At 44.3% G+C, this 17,997-nt stretch overlaps 1 protein-coding gene across 11 annotated transcripts in view; it reads right to left on the bottom strand.

Annotated features, from left to right (window-relative positions):
- Window positions 1-17,997, bottom strand: part of mbnl1 (muscleblind-like splicing regulator 1) — a 331,477-nt gene that overhangs the window by 184,933 nt on the left and 128,547 nt on the right. For 9 of the 11 annotated variants that reach the window (XM_063045320.1, XM_063045323.1, XM_063045330.1 and 6 more), the window contains one exon: window positions 6,055-7,160. The exons of the other annotated variants lie outside the window; for them this stretch is intronic. In XM_063045320.1, coding sequence (XP_062901390.1) covers window positions 6,055-6,228 — 174 coding nt within the window. In that variant the 5' untranslated portion in view covers window positions 6,229-7,160. The remainder of the gene's footprint in view (window positions 1-6,054; window positions 7,161-17,997) is intronic. 11 annotated transcript variants of the gene reach the window in all.

The following is a 17,997-nucleotide window of genomic DNA, read 5'->3' on the forward strand; positions in this document are numbered from 1 at the left end:
TTTGGTATCTTGCTTTATATTATTGGCTAGTCTGCCCTCATATTTAATCTTTTCCCTTGTTATAACTTTTTAGTTGCCTTTTGCTAGATTTTAAAAGCTTCCCAATCCTCCAACTTCACACTCACTTTTGATACCTTATATGCTCTTTCCTCAGCTTTTATGCAGTCCATAACTTCCCTTGTCAGCCACGGTTACCTATTCCTGCAATTTGAGAACATCTTCTTCTGTGGGTCCTACCTATCCTGTGCCTTGTGAACTATTCCCAGAAACTTCAGCCATCTCTGCTCTGTTGTCATCCCCACCAGTATCCTCCTCCCATCCACCTGGGCAAGCTCCTCTCTCATGTCTCTGTAATTCCCTTTATTCCATTGTGATACTGATACATGTGAGTTGTGCTTCTCCCTCTCAAACTGCAGTATGAATTCAAACATATTATGATCACTGCCTCCTTTACGTTAAGCTCTCTAATAAGATCTGGGTTATTACACAAAACCCAATCTAAGATAGTCTTTCCTCGAGTAGGCTCAACCACAGGCTGCTCTAAAAAGCCATCTCATGGGTATTCAACAAATTCCCTCTCTTGCAATCTGACACCAGCTGGATTTTTCCAATCCTCTTGCATATTGAAGTCCACCATTACAATTGTGTCATTACCCTTATTACGAGTCTTTTCCACCTCCCTTTTCAATCTTAACCCCACATCTTGGCTACAATTTGGAGGCCTATATATGATTCCCATAATGGTTTTTTAACCCTTGCAGTTTCTTAACTCCACCCACAAAGATCCAACATCCTCTGACCCATCTCTTTCTAAAGATGTAGTTCCACCTCTTATCAACAGAGTCACACCACCACATATGCCACTGCCTGTCTTTTTAAGCTCCCAACTCTGGCCTTCTTGCACCAATGACTCAGTGGTGCCCACAATGTTATACTGCCCAATCTATAATTGCACCACAAGTTCATCCACCTTATTCCAAATGCATTTAAATACAGTACCTTCAGTCCTGCTTTCTTCGCCCTTTAGAATTTTGCCTCTGTGTTAAAATTTAATGCTTTGCTCTGTCTGCATTTGTACCGAATCATTGGCTTGTCCTTCCTTACATTTATGTATGCCCATCATCTACTTGTAAATCTACTGGCATCTTCAGCTCCACCATACTGGTTCTATTCCCACTGCTTGAACCTATCAATCTCTGCTGTAAATATTCTCAATGACCTGGCCTCCCCAGCAGTCAATGGCAATGAATTCCACAGATTCACCACCCTCTGGCTAAAGAAATTCTTTTTTTAACTCATTTCTAAATGAATGTCCTTGTACTCTGAGGCTGTGCCTTCTTGTCCTAGACTCACCCAATATAGGAAACATCTCTGCATTTACTCTGTCAAGCCTTTCAGTATTCCATAGGTTTCAATGACATCCTTCCTCTCTCTTCTAAGCTCCGGTGAGTAAAGGCCCAGAGTCATCAAACACTCCTCATTCCCAGAATGATTCACGTGAATCTCCTCTTTTCTCTCCATCTCTTTTGAATTTACTCCCCCTCACCTTATATGCATGCCCTCTGGTATTAGACTTCTCAACCATTGGGAAAAAGGTATTGCTTGTCTACTCTATCTATGCCTCTCATTATCATCAAATTCTCTAACAGATCTCTCCTCAGCTTTTGCTGCTCCAGAGGAAACAAAACCAAAGTTTGTCCAAACTCTCGTTATAGTACATTTCCTCTAATCCAGGCAACATCCTACTCTGCAGCATCTCCAAAACCTCAGCATCTCTCCTATAATGGCTGGCTTCGTGACTGTGTACTGACTTCCATGAACTTCAGTTCTGAATATTATTTGCTTACTTTTATTGTTTGCACAATTAGACAATCTTATTTTTAAAATGGGTTCTATTGTGTTTCTTTGTTTTGTGGCTGCCTGTAAGTACATGAAGTTCAAGGTTGCATATATTTTACATACTTTGATATTAAATATACTTTGAACTTTTACACTACTTATTTCATTTATTTATATATCTATATATATATATATGTGTGTTTCTTCTTGTAATTTATAGTTTTATTATCATGTGTTGCAATGTACTGTAGTTTTAAAATGCCAAATTCCATGACATGAAACAATGATATTAAACCTGATTCTGATTCAGAAACCTTCCTCTCAGTTAAACCTTCCCTTAGTCTTTTATCTTCATCGGTATCAAACTCCAGCATTCTCAAAAATCTTCTCTGAACTTTCTGCAGTGTTGTACCAGCTTTATTGTTGTGTGGTGACCAGATATTTACGAAGAATGGTGGTTGGGGCCTAATGATGTTCTGTACAGTTCCAATTTAATCTTCCTGCCCTTGTTTCCCATGTCAATAATAGCAGGTAACCCTCCTGAGCAACACACAAAACGTTGAAAAACCTCAGCATCTATGGAGAATAAATTGATAATGTTTCTGGCGGAACCCCTTCATTGGGATCCCTTCTGAAGTTTCCGTTCTGTCTCACTGCCTTCAGGGAACAATGGGCATGTTGCCCAGGATATGCTTCTCTAGTCTTTTGTCATGGTGATAAAAACAGGTTCTTTGACGCACTACGTCCATGCCAAACATCAAGTAAAGTGTCCAAGCCCCTCTGCCATCAAGAACTTTGCTATTTTGTTTGTTCTCCATTGTCCAAACAGGCCAAGCGGTTAAGGTGTTCGTCTAGTGATTTGAAGGTCACTAGTTCGAGCCTTGGCTGAGGCAGTGTGTGTGTCCTTGAGCAAGGCACTTAACCACACATTGCTCTGTGACGACACCGGTGCCAAGCTGTATGAGTCCTAAGTTCTAATGCCCTTCCCTTGGACAACATCTGTGGCGTGGAGAGGGGAGACTTGCAGCATGGGCAACTGCTGGTCTTCCATACAACTTTGCCCAGGCCTGGAAACTTTCCAAGGCGGAAGTCCATGGTCCCATGAGACTAACGGATGCCTATATATATATATAAACAGGCAATGAAAGGTTCATCATCCAGTCGATTGGGTTAGGTGGGAGGGTGCTGCATCAGGTGATCACCTGTGGGAAAGTTGTGGGGGGGTGGGGGAAGTGTTTGGCATTGGATCAAATAATAAAACATACAGGTATAATATCCTGTCAGAAAGGCTGTGACAAGCTGCTTGAACAACACATACAAAATGCCAGAGGAACTCAGCATCTACGGAGAGAAATAAACAGTCAATATTTCTAGACAGGGCCCTTCAACAGCACCTTTCAATATGAGTCCTGATGAAGGATATCGGTCCAAATCAGTCTGAAGAAATTCAACGTCACATCTAAAAACTGGGAAGACTTTGCACTCTGTAGGTACAGCTGGAGGAAATTTGTTCAAGAGAGAGCTGTGCTACATGTGATCGACCTCCATTGTGCTGCCGAGAAAAAGCGGCAGCTCCACAAGGAGAGACTGATCAATTAAAAGACCCAACCACTACAAAGAGCCACTCTTGCTCGCTACACCACAATATGCGGATCCCGGATCAACTTCCACAGCCAGCTGAGAAGCCACCAATAAACAAATCCTTAGGAGAACATCGCACTCAACTCAAGTAATCACATTATTATTGGCTCAAAACATCAACTGCTTCTTCCTCTCCACAGAGGCTGCCTGATGTTCCGAGTCCCCCCAGCATTTTGTGTGTGTTATGCCCACCATTTCTAGTAACTGCAGAATTTCTTGTGGTCTCTGTATGAAAGAGGCTTCACTCTTTTGCAGATCAATGTGGAGTTGAGGGCTTGGATGACCTATTTCTCTGCTGAAAATTTCTCTAATTCTTTTCCTCATCAAGTTAACCCACCTAGCAGGTAATAACAGCTAACAACAGGAATTCTGCAGATGCTGGAAATTCAAGCAACACACATCAAAGTTGCTGGTGAATGCAGCAGGCCAAGCAGCATCTATAGGAAGAGGCGCAGTCGACGTTTCAGGCCGAGACCCTTCGTCAGGACTAACTGAAGGAAGAGTGAGTAAGGGATTTGAAAGCTGGAGGGGGAGGGGGAGATGCAAAATGATAGGAGAAGACATGAGGGGGAGGGATAGAGCCGAGAGCTGGACAGGTGATAGGCAAATGGGGATACGATAGGATCATGGGACAGGAGGTCCGGGAAGAAAGACGGGGGGGGGGTGACCCAGAGGATGGGCAAGAGGTATATTCAGAGGGACAGAGGGAGAAAAAGGAGAGTGAGAGAAAGAATGTGTGCATAAAAATGAGTAACAGATGGGGTACGAGGGGGAGGTGGGGCCTAGCAGAAGTTAGAGAAGTCAATGTTCATGCCATCAGGTTGGAGGCTTAACTACAGCACTAAGATGCCCACTAGTCATCATCTCACTAACCTTGAGCTTTTTGTTTTGCAAGGAAGTACGAAGAGGGAACTCCTGCTCCACCTACAGACCCGTTTTGTGAGTACCTGCATTGACCTTACAACCGTGGCCTCTTCACATATGGCACTCCACTGACTCAAAACCCAACTGGATGAAGATGCCTATTAATGGAATCACCTTAGTTCCAACCTCTCATACTGCTCTAAAAATATTCAACCAACAGCTAGGGAAGTTGTGTGTTGCCCTGACATCCATAGAGGGCAGTCATCATTACTCAGTAATAATAGGTAAGTTCAACTATTGAGAGGTGGTTTTCCTTTGAGAAGGGGATTAACTGGGACTTCTCTTATTAACTACACTGTTGTTCCTTGGGTTGAAACCGAAAGAAAAATAGATGGAAGACTTTCCATTTCTTTTAGCACATTTTAGCTTTTCGCTGAACAAAGCCTCTCAATTTCTGTCCATGCGGCCTGCCCTCGCAGAATCACACAGCCTGGAAACAGGCCCTTTGGGCCAACACTTCCATGCTGACCAAGATACCCTAAAGCTTGTCCCATTTTCCAATACCACTCTCAACCTTTCCCATCCGTGTACCTGTCCAGGTGTCTTTTAAATAGTGTCCACGTACATCTGCTGCAACACAACAGATTTCACAACATATGTCAGTGATAATACAGCTGATTCTGATTCTGACCCTGTCTATGCCTCTCATGATTTTATTCATCCCTCTATAGTGATCTCTCAGTCTCCTACATTCCAATGAATAAAGTGCAGGCAGCCTTTCTCCACTGAGGTTTAGTGAGACTAGAGCTCATGGGTTGAGAGTGAAAGGCGAAATACTTAAGAGGAACATGAGGGGGAACTTCTTCACTCAGAGGCTGGTGGGAGTGCGGAACGAGCTGCCAGTGTTTTAGAGAAATTTTGATAGATAAACGGAGGCTTATGGAGGGCTATGGTATTGGTGTTGGTTGATGGAACTAGGCAGAATAATAGCTCAGCACAGACTAGATAGGCCAAAGGGCTTGCTTCTGCATTCTATGACTCTCTAGTGCATAAAAGCCCAAAATCTGGCTGAATGGCCCAGCCTTGTTACAGTGGGGTCTCCTCAGGTAGTATCACTCCCAAAGCCAAGAGAGTTGATCCAGATGCAATGGTGTTAACCAGCCCTGTAATGCTTTGACTGTCACCAGTCTTTTAACCAAGCAGTTCCAGCTGATGCCAGGAGCACGCACACATCTGTCGTTGTTCAGAATCTAGACACAACACGTAGACTTTGAAAATAACTGTGTGGGGTGAAAAGGCTTATTCACAGAAGAAAATGCTGGGCAGATTTTTTTTCTCAAAGAAAGGGGGCCCTTAGTTAACACACACTCTAACGTCAACAATATCACTGTCCATTATAACTTATAATCTCGCCATTCACCCCTGCAATCATTGCATGACATCAGTATAAAACCTCGCTCAGTACGGCATAACATAAACAGTGACTCATCTGTAATGGAATCAATGTTTCGTGACCATGCCAATTTCTGTCAGAATACTCAGGAGCGATTGGAAACTTCACCTAGCATAGTTCCCAGGACACAGAACCTTGCACTTACACACACACACACACACACACACACACACACACACACACACGCGCGCGTGACAGTAAACACGCTCATTCCCGCGCAACAATTAACAAAGAATGAAGGTCATTTCTGCACTTACTTTCAGCGAGTCAAAGCAGGCGATGACACGTCCATTTTCCACCTGACAGCTTTTGGAAGGATGTGCAAATTTACATTCCGTGTCGGGCCGGGAGCAAGTGCCTCTCTGGAATTCTCGGCACACTTCCAGCGTCAGCCATTTTGTGTCCCGTATCTGTGCCACACTGACAGCCATGTTTGTGAGTGAACAGATATCCCAGGAGGTTAACAGGCAGACTGCGGTGCAATGTGGGTCGGTCAAAGAAAGCTCTTGAGCTTGTTTGGTGGGTTGTTGGTGGTAAGGAAGGAATTAAAAGAATACTCCTTCACGTTTCGATGACTATTTTGCCGTAAAGATCACCACGGGTACGTTTCCCCTGTGAGGAAGCTCCTGGCATTAGCGGGGCGAGGTGTTCTTGAAGTGAATTTGATTTTTAACAACAAAAAGCTTTCTTTTCTTTATACTTCCACTGAAAAAATGGCAGGCAGATATACACCAAAACTGTAATGGGTTTCGGATCCTCAGTGATGCATTACTTGAAGGCCACTTTGAATCCAGTGAATTGGGATGACCTTTTTTTTTTGCTGAGTGCGCGTTGCCCAGTTGCTTTCAGTAGATCAATCCAAAAATGTAATATCGAACCAGTTGATTTGGCAAGTTGTGTGAGCAATTGGTATCAATGAGTCTGCCAGTCCGCTTGCAGAAATTCAAAGCGATCCGATTTTCTGTTTTATGTTCTCGTAATTCCCTTAGTTTGTCTCAGGTGGATCTTTCCGGAAGAGTTGATTTGTTTTGTAAAGTTATAATTCTTTGCTCGTTACAGTAACATAGCAAGAGGAGAAATGCCAGCCTGAAATACTGTGAATAGTTCTTCCTTCACTCTACTTCTCTCTCCCTCTCTCCCTCTATCTCTCTCTCTCTTTAAGGTGGGAATGAAGGGGAAGGGGGGGTGAAGGGGAAAGAGGACAGGGGTAAGGGGGGGCGGCCAGTCGTTCTAAAGCTGGAGGGGATGGATGTGCGGTTGACGCAGTCTAGCTGGTAGCAAGCAAGGCAAAAAAAAGCAGAGACTGCCCTAGAAGCTGTTCCAAGCAGCAGAGATTCCAGGAAAGGCACTTCTCAGTACCAACCTGTAGGAGAAACAGATATATCAACATTTTACCAACCAGCATTTAACTCCTCTCCCACACAAAGAAACCAAGGAAATTAAAAACCCTTCCTGTGTCAAGATGGAAGTAACATGCAAGAGGCAAGTCTACCTGCATACGCGGCAAAACCACAAACAAATACTTACAGAGCAGCATAATGCAGCCAGTTGATGGACATCTTTAAAATAATGGGCCGGTTCCCCCCCGCCCCAGTGAAGCAATGCATGATAGGGAGATGACAATCAGGGAGAGCTTGCAGCGATGTTCGGGCAAGGTGCCAGCAGTGTGGGCTGTCACATGAAAGGTTGTGCCTGTGAGACACATAGGCAGCTGTGCTGCAAAGCGCAGAGAATGTCCCTTGGATGCAGTGGGCCCTGTTGCCTTTTGTATCCACCCAACATGCGGTTAGTTGATTAATCTGTGTTAGTGTTTCACCAGCTTCGAGCAAGGGCCAAAGCACCTGCAGAACCTCTCTCTCGCACGCACGCACGCACACATGCACGCACGCACGCACACGCACGCACGCACACACACGCACGCACACGCGTGCCCATGCCGAGCATGCTGGCACTCTCGCTCGCGCGTTCGCGTCTGCAGCCGCCGCAGGCTCGCGTTCCCGTGCGCGCACGCACACAGCTCCTGCATGCACGCACACGTGTGGTGCCTGCGCACGCGCACACAACCGCCGACACAAGCGAAACACACTTACACACGCACACAGAGAGGTCAAACCAAACACTGCAGAGTCTGCAGTTAAGTTGGCAAATGCCTGAGGCACGGACTCAGTAACAGCTTCTACCGTCTGGAATGAACCGGAGAGAGAGAGAAGAAGGGGACTGCCGTGAATGCTACATTCTCTTCTCCTCTTGCTCCCCCATCCTCACCCGTAGCCCACCCACAACCTCTATCATTCCCCCCCCACCCCCACCGCAGACCCCAAAACCAAATGAAGTCCCACAGGCTGGAGGTGGTACATCGACTTATAAACTGCTCCATTCAGTCAGTGATCACTTTTTTTTTCTTAATACATCACAGCCAAGTCAGATATTAACAAAAGCTGCCTTTATGGTGACCTCTTATTTTTCCGCAGTGAGGCTCGTGTTAAACGGGGAACAGAGGAATCACAGTGCTGTCTGACTGGCTGGCAAAATCCAAGGGCTGCCAAAGGAAAATGTGATTCCATTACAGTGGCATTAAAAATTAAGCAAGACAACTGATGTTAGCAAGGCTGTGTGCTTTTAAGCTCATCCCAACCCCACACCTATCACCATGTGCGACTGCGTAGGGTTACAGTAGGGTAGTGGTTAATGTCGTGGATCAGAAGGAGCGGGGGGGGGGGTGGTGAGGAAAACTAACCTCATTAATCCGGAGGCGTGAGTTCAAATCCTACCACGGCTGCCGGGGAATTTAACTTCAGTTAATTAAATAAAGAAAGAGACTTACAAAGTAAGGAGAGTCTAAATGAAACAGCTGGACTGTTGTAAGAAAAAATGGTCTGGTTCACCAAAGTCCTTCAGGGAAGGAAACGCAGTTGGTCTGCTCAACACGTAATAGCATACCCACCATGACGGTTATCTCATAATGGCTTCCCTAGTTTAAGGGACGATAGATTCACTCAGTGGCCATTTTATTAGGTAACTCACGAGTTGGCTCTGCTCATCTGCACCCATATGGCCAACTAGCCTACTAACCCGTACGTCTTTGGAATGTGGGAGGAAACTGGAGCACCCGGAGGAAACCCACGTGGTCACGGGGAGAATGTACAAACCTCTTATGGAGAGCGCTGGGAAGCAATTGCTATATTTTTGCACTCTACTGCTGCCACAAAACAACGTAACAGAAGTCAGTAATAACAAACCAGACTCCGATTGAATCCATTGCCTCTCATTTTGACCTAACAGATCCCACGATAGAAGAGCAAATTTCTATTCAACTTGCTGAGTATCATTGCCAACAAGGCCCAAAAGATCAGACTATCTGACCTTGGATGCGTTAGGACTGGTGTCGTCATTAATGGCTGGTTTTATTCTTCACCTTTATGCTGTATTCCTGCTAACCCTCATAACCTTTCAACCACTGCTGCATTGTGGGAGTTTCCTGTGCTTGCGGGGATAGCTGCTTCACACACGCAGACCAAATTTCACTGCTCCGGGTGCTTTGGGATACCCTGGAGGAAAGTGCTTCCTTTCTCACTCATATTCACAGCCTGGGTCTCGACCCTCAACACTGACCATGCTTTCACCCCCACAGACGCTGCTTGACCTGCTGCTTTCCACCAGCAGCTCATTTCTGCTGTTAAGGATAGCTATCTCCTGAAGCTGTGTGATTTCCCCACATGAGCTGTTCCTGGTCCCACTCCAGCCCTTACAAAGGACTCCAGACTTGTTTAAAGGGCAGATTCTGATTCAGATTCATTTATTAGATGGACATCAGAACATACAGTGAAATGTGTCATTTGCGTTAGCAACCAACACAATCCAAAGATGTGCTGGGCATGTGGTCTCACCACATATTCCAGCACCGACAGAGCATTCCCCCAATGCTCGGCAGAACAATACAGAAAAGAAAAACAGCAACGGCAAAAGAAGATCCTTTCCTCCTTCCCTCCCACCTTCCCTTTCAGATGGACAGTCCTCCAGGTCCAGGTCTGGCCTCCAACCTCCAGGCTCCAAGCTTCAGGCATTGGATTCCAACCTCCGGGCTTCCGATCAACCTTTGGGCTCTGATCATTGGTACTAACCCCTGGACTAACTGAAGACCTTGAACTCCAGGGTCGAATCTGGGAGCATCTACTGTCCAGCCCTCTGACCTCCAGCTCGGGTGGCCTCCGAGTGTAGAGAGGAAGCCTGAAGTGAAGATTTCCTCTGTCCTAAGCCTGAACCTGACCTCTAACTCCTCAAAGTCATCCTTACAAACTTAAAAAAAAACAAGCTAAATCTGAGCCAGAATCTTGACCGAGACTGCTCTGGCTTTGCACTATTGACGAAGTGCCAATTATTTCTGGGCCACCCACCCTTTTTCTTCATTTCCACCTCATCAATAGTTCCCCCTGCACCTAGGGATTATATCCATTGCTCCAGTCACACTTAAAACCAGCACCAACTTAATCTGATGTAACTGATTGGCTTTCCATTATTAACTAAATTTAATCTATTTAATTGGATTATATTTGCATTAACTGCTTATTTTGCATGAAATTTCAATCGTCAAACTCATACTTATTATTTTATCTCCATAATTAGTTGGCATTAGGCCTATTAATTGAATTAAACAAAAATCCTTGTGATCCAGGAACATGCTGGGCACAGTGTCAGCCAACAGCACTGTACACATTGAAGTGTACAACACAGATGTCACCCAGGGGCCATCCTGTACTGGACACTAAAACCCACCCACCTCTTCTTTGGTACACCCCATATTGTCCACTCATGACCTGAAGCTGTTGGCATGGTAGCATAGTACAACATTATGAAGGGTATAGATAGGTAAATGGAAGCAGGCTTTTTCCACTGAGGTTGGATTAGACTACAAACATAGGTCATGGGTGAAGGGAGAAAAGTGAACATGAGGGGGGAGCTTCTTCAATAGGAGGGTGGTGATAGTGAGCCGCCAGCGCAAGTGGTAGATGTGATTTCAATTTCAACATTCAAAAGAAACTTGGATGGGTACATTAGTAGTCGGGGGAAGGAAGGCTGGTCAGTGCAGGTCAATGGGACTAGGCAGCTCAAGTGGTTTGGCATGGACTGGATGGGCCGAATGGCCCGTTGCTATGCTGAATGTTTTCTGTGACTCCAACAGTTACACCCTACAGCACCAGCTTTAAGAATGAGGTTCAATTCCTGTCTTGTCTGTAAGGAGTTTGTACGTTCTCCCAGTGACTGTGTGGGTTTCCTTCGGGTGCTCCTGTTTCCTCCCACATTCCAAAGACATACAGGTTAGGGCTAGTAAATTGGGGGCATGTGACATTGGCAACAGAAGCATGGAGATTCTTACGGACTGTCCGCAGCACATCCTTCGACTCTGTTGGGCATTGATGCAAACAGGACATTTCACTGCATGTTTCAAAGTTTCGATGTACATTGACAACTAAAGCTAATGGGGTGATTGATAAGTTCGTGGTCTAAGGTAGAAGGAGTCAATTTTAGAAAACCTAGCACATTTACTTTTCAATAGAGTCCCCTCCTACATTTGCATTATGCAGAAAGTTTGAGGTTAATAACGCATCAGGGGTGATTGATAAGTTCGTGGCCTAAGGTAGAAGGAGATGAGTTATTAACTTTCTGTATACTCACTCAGAGTTGAACTGCATGTGCATGTAACGAGAGTGGTATAACTAATCTCCTTCTACCCGCGGCCACAATCTTATAAATCACCCCTGCTGTAGGCACTTTCTGGAGGTCCAATATCTGTATGCTCCATGATGGCTGGACTAAGTGTGTAAATGTAGGAGGGGACTACGTTGAAAAATAAATGTGCTAAGTTTTCTAAAATTGACTCCTTCTACCTTAGGCCATGAACTTATTAATCACTCCTTGTAATATTTAATCATTAATCTTTAAAATATGGCCATCCTTCAATGCACCCTGAAACACCCTTTTGTGTACTCTAGTTTATATAATGGTGATCCCAGCAATTACCTTTTCATATATCCTGTACTGTAGTCTCATACTTAGATAATAAGTTCACATGTGCTGTACTGTGCGAAAGTCTTTGGCACATATACCTCTATATAGCTAGGGTGCCGAAGAGTTTTGCACAGTACTGTAGCAATTTAATGCATTGCACTGCACTGCTACAACCAAAACAGAACAAATTTCATGACATATGTGAGTGATGATAAACCTGATTCTGATATGGGTCTCTACTGTGGACTGAGAGTGGGCAGGGGACAGAGACAGGGGAATCATGGTTGAGTAAAGGAGAAAAGGAGGGGGGAGGGAGCTGGAAGCATCAGAGAGACATTACGTAACGATCGATAAACCGATTGTTTGGAATCAAGTGACCTAGACTCGGTGTCTGAGGACTGGGTGTGTTTGTGCCCATGCCAACCCTCCACCCCGGCACTCCTTCTCTGCCATCTGTCGCACACCCCTCCCGGGGTCCTCCGCTCTCACCAACGTCATTTGCTCCCACTAGATTTACAAACTCGCTCCCTACTCCACATTGACAAGTACTGCATTGTGCAAAACTCTAAGGCACCCTAGCTACATGTACATGCATAAGACTTTGTCAACAAAAATCTGCCATGGGGCTTGTGGCAGAGTTAGCTGCATTCAGGATGTCTGCAGTAAGGATATGGGTAGGACATATAGTGATGTGTGTCATTCTGCAACATTATCCTTGTCTATATTTGGCTGTATTAATCATGGTTCCTTTCTTCTTAGGAATTAGATCTGTCCTTCCAAAGAATTGGTAAAAGAGGGTTTCTAAACATTCAGACAATAGGAACTAGTTGGATGTCCTCGTATCTCAATTGTATCTCACTGATCAATACTCTCGACAACAGATCATTACCACTGATTCTATTTTTGTCTCCATTTTATTGGATTTTGTCCTGGATGTTTACTGGCTTTGCCCCTTTCTGTTCTCTCTTCTACAAAACACCAGAAAAACTGGGAGAGGCAGGTACGACTGCAAAGAAGAGGTTCATGCACAGAAATTGTTTGGATGTTTATGGGCCAAATACAGGAAAGTAGGGACTAGGTCAGATAGACACTTTGATCTCCACTGACGATTTGGGCCAGAGAGCCTGTGTCTGCGTCGTATAACTCTAGATGGGTGGCGGGGTAGGGATATGTCTTTACTAAACTTCTTCCCTCCGCTAGCCTGCAGGTCATCCTTGGGCAAGGTGTAGCACCGGCTTAGCCCCCACCCCCCCCACGCCACCCACTCAGGGTCATGTGAAGCCATGTATGAGCAGCTGGTGCATATCACAAGTTATGCAACCACTGATGCCAGGCAGACAATCTCTGAAGGGTATTGATAATGGCTGGGGTTCACCCGTCTTGTAAAGACACTGCCCAGAAGAAGGCAATCGTAAACCACTGCTGTAGAAAAGATTACCAAGAACAATCATGGTCATGGAAAGGCCATGATAACCTACATCATACGACATGGCACACAATGAATGAACGATAATGGTGACCACTTTATTGGGTGCACCTGTGCACCTGCTCATTAATGCAAATATCTAATCAGTCAATCATGTGGCAGCAACTCAATTTATAAGTGCATGCAGATATGTTCATAAGGTTCAGTTGTTGTTCAGACCAAACATGAGAACGGGGAAGAAATGTGATCTAAGTGACTTTGACTGGGGAATGATTGTTGGCATAATTTTTTTTTAAATTATCCATTGAGCAGCAGTTCTGTGTGAAATTTCCTTGTTAATAAGAGAGATCACAAAGAGCAGAATACCACAAACAAACACATAGTGCCCACTTTATTAGGCACAAGAGGTATCTAATAAAGTGGCCTCTGAGTGTACGTCATACAAAGCCGTCTTCTTGTAATATTCTTTCACTTTGCCCGAAGTTTGAGAATCTTATCTTCATCCATCCAGATCCCGTGCTCTGGAATTCTCTCTGGCCACTGTGTCTTTCTTTCCCCTTTTAATCCAAATGAAATTCTCCCTTCTGATGATACTATTGATCACCCTTCCTAATATTTCCATCCCAGTATCACCAGGCTCAAGGACAGCTTCTACCCTGGCACAGTAACGAGACAGTTACCGTAATGTGTTACAGTGCCAGCAGTCAGGGTTCAATTCTTGCCAATGTCTGTAAGGAGTTTCTACGTTCTTTCCGTGACCGTGTGGTTTTCCTCCGGGTGCTCCAGTTTCCGCCCACATTCCAAAGATGCACGGGTTAGGCTATGAGAGCATGCTATGCTGGCGCTGGAGGCATGGGGACATTTGCTGGCTGCCACCAGCACACCCTGTTTGACACAAGTAACGCATTTCGCTGTATGTTTCGATGTACATGTGACAAATAGAGCTAATCTTTAATCTTGTATCCATTGTTGTAAGACTATTGAATCATTCCCAGGTATGATGAGATGGACTTTTGACCTCGCAGTCTACCTCACTGTGATCTTGCACATCATTGTCTGCCTGTACTGCCCTTTCTCTGTCACTGTAATGCTTTATCCCACACTCTGTTATTGTTTTAATACTTCAGTGCATTGTTGTGTCAGAAACTGATCTGTATGAATGATTTGCAATACAATATTTCCACTGTAACTTGGTACATATGACAATAATAGGCCAAATTACCAATTCACCTGCCTGTAATTGTTGATCAAATGATGTGTTTAGATGATTCTGCACTTTGAGGATACCATTAATTGGATGACATGGGTTGGAAACTGCTCTTTGTTACTAGCTGATTGAAGGAACAGGGAATGAAATTTAGAAATTGAGACCAAATATTGAAGGGGACGTGAGGGAAAGTATTGTTTTTCAGAGAGCAAGGAGGGCAATAACATAGTGTAGCTAACTGAGCCACTGTCTCATAATGACAGAGTTCAAATGTGACTTCTAGTCTGTACAGAATTTGGGCCTGCGATGCTGTTGCAGGAGAGTTTCATTGTACCTCTGCATGCGTGACAATAAACTCAGGAAACACTCAATCCAATAAAGTGGCCACTGAGAGTATGTTCATGGTCTTCTGCTTTAACAGTCGACATGTTGTGCGTTCAGAGATGCTCATCTGCACACCACTGTTGTAACATGTGGTTATTTCAGTGACTGTCACCTTCCTGCCAGTCTGAACCAATTTGGCCATTCTCCTCTGACCTCTCTCATTAACAAGGTGCTTTTGCCCACAGAATTGCCACTCACTAGATTTTTAAAAATGTTTTTCCACACCATTCTCTGTAAACTCTAGAGACTGAGCGTGCATGAAAATCTCAGGAGATCAGCGGTTTCTGAGATACTCACACTGTCCCGTCTGGCACCAACAATCATTCCATAGTCAAAGTCACTCAGATCACATTTCTTCCCCATTCTGATGTTCGGTCGGAACAACAGCTGATCATCCTCTTGACCACGTCTGCAAGCTTACAGCTACAGATAAAGTACAGTGCTGGGAAACAATTAGCTGCCGGGGCCATGATATGATGGGAAGATCAAGGATTTATCTTTATTTGTCAGAATCAGGCATATTGTCACTGACATACGTTAGACCATAGAACATAGAACATAGACATCTCCAGCACATTACAGGCCCTTCGGCCCACAATGTTGTGCCGACCATGTAACCTACTCTAGAAGCTGCTTAGAATTTCCCTACCGCATAGCCCTCTATTTTTCTAAGCTCCATGCCGTGAAATTTGTTGTTCTGTGGCAAAAGTGCAGTGTGCAGATAAAAATATATTCAGTTACAATAAGAAATATAAAAATAGATACGTAGTGCAAAAAGAGATTAAAATAGTGATGTAGTTTTCATGGGCTCCTAGTCTATTCATAAATTTGATGGTGGAGGTGAAGAAGCTGTTCCTAAAACATTTGGGTGTGTGTCTTCAGACTTCCGCACCTTCTACCTGATGTTAGTCATCAGAAGAAAGCATACCCTAGTTGGTGAGGATCCTCTTGAGTATTGGCTTTTGAATATGTCCGAATGGTGGGGAGGCTAGTGCCCATGATGCAGTTTGCTGAGTTTGCAACCCTCTGAAGCTTTTTCCAATCCTGCATCCATACCAAAGGGTGATTTATTTTATAGCAGGCCCACTGAAGTGTTTTATGACATTGGGATAGAAGTTGTCCTTGAGCCCGGTGGTGCCAAAAGGGTTATGGTGGTTCAGTCATTGATTATATGCAAAATGAAGAACAATTGACTTTTGGATATCTAAGCAATCGAAGGATGTGGCTGAGTTGAAAGAAGTGATGTTGGGGTGCACAATTAGAATAGAGGATAAGGCATTAGTTTATTTATTTTATTGAGATACAGCATGGAATAAGCCCTTCCAGTCCTTCGAGCCACTCTGCCCAGCAATCCCCAATTTAACCCTAGCCTAATCACAGGACAATTTACAATGACCAACTATTCTACCTATCGGTAGGTCTTTGGACTGTGGGAGGAAACTGAAGCACCCGGAGGAAACCCATGTGATCACAAGGAGGACGTACAAACTCAAAGTCCGGAATGCCTTGATCTACGTTACTGTTAGGTCATTTCTGTGTCACTAAGTGGGAAAATGAATAATTTGCCAATGTGACCGGACCACTGGGTTCCCTGTAACAGTGACTTGATTATTCTGGTGCCTGGTCACCTTATCTGCTGAAAACGCAACATTAGTGCAGAGGCAGCTAAATGGAGATTTCAGCTGCAGTGCGCCCTTGGTAAGTAACTGAATATAAAACACAACACTCATCTCTCTCTGTAAAGCAGTCTCTTCTGCCAAGCTGGGATATAAAATAAGAACTTGCTTCTGTGAAAAAGTGGCAAAGCAGATCCAGTGAAGCCTTCCCAGGACTCCAATGTAGTCAGGGTATCAAAGGTTACAGGAAGAAGGTAGGAGAATAGGATAGTGAATCAGCCTTGATTAAATGGTGGAGAAGACTCGCTGGGCTGAATGGCCCATGGTCTCATGGTTTTATAACATGAATAGAACAACAGCCATCAGCTGCAGATTTCCCGGGCAGAATATTACTTGGTTCCAGGTAGCGTACAATTCACCACAAGTGAGGCCTTCAACAAATTTACATCACGGAAGCAGCCAACGTAATTTCAGACCACTCCCCATCTTGGTCATTCTCTCTTCTTGCTTTCTCCATTTGACAGAATATATAAATTTTTGAAAACTCAAGCCACCAGGCTCAAGCACTGTTTCAATCCAATCGTTATAAGACTCTATCATGGACTTCTTCACAATAAAGATGAACTCTTGACCTCACAGTTTACCTCATCTTGATCCTTGAGCCTTATCTGTCTCCCTGCACTGCACTTTCTATGTGCGTTTTACACTTTATTCAGCATTCTGCACCAGTGCTACCTCGATGTAGTTATGTTTGGAATGATCTGTCTGGGTGAGCGTCAGAATAGAAGGGTGTCCATTTAGACCAGAGATGAGGAGGAGGAATTTCTTTAACTAGAGGCCTGTGAATCTGTCAAATTCATTGCTATAGTTGGCTGTGGAGGCCGAGACATTGAGTATATTTGAAGCAGAGGTTGATAGGTTCTGGATTAGTAATGGTGTCAAAGGTTATGTGGAGAAGGAAGGAGAAGAGAATTGAGAGGAAAAATAAGTCAGCCATCATCAACTGGTGAGGCAGACTTGATGAGCTGAATAGCCTAACTCTATTCATATGTCTTATGGTCTTCTGGTCACATTGTCTACTGTGCACTTATGAAGTGACATGTGGCAATAATGAACCAATTGCCAATGAACAGTTATTTATCTTTGCCTTAGAGAGATGAGAACTTCCAGACAAGGATACAAAGGTTTTGGAATTTTCTTTCTGTAACATAACGGAAGTGCATGTTTATCACTCAAACAACATTCAACAAGTGCAGCAATATCAGGATTAAAGAAGTTGTCTTGATTGCTCCCTTATCTATCACCCTAAACTGTATTCCCTCCATCAGTAGTGTATAGTGGTTGCAAGAGGTTCTATTTTAATTTAGTCACCTGCCACAAGTCCAAAACTAAGCACAACTGTGGCTTCGTCAACTTTCAGCCATAGAGTTATAAAATAGCACAGCACAGAAGCAGACCCTTTGGCCCATCTAGTCCATGTCAAACCATTCAAACTGCCTACTCCCATTGACCTGAACAGGACCACAGCCCTCCATACCCCTACCAGCCATGTACTTATCCA

The sequence above is a fragment of the Mobula hypostoma genome, chromosome 4, assembly GCF_963921235.1.
Source record: "Mobula hypostoma chromosome 4, sMobHyp1.1, whole genome shotgun sequence".
In the NCBI taxonomy this organism is placed as follows: Eukaryota; Metazoa; Chordata; class Chondrichthyes; order Myliobatiformes; family Myliobatidae; genus Mobula; species Mobula hypostoma.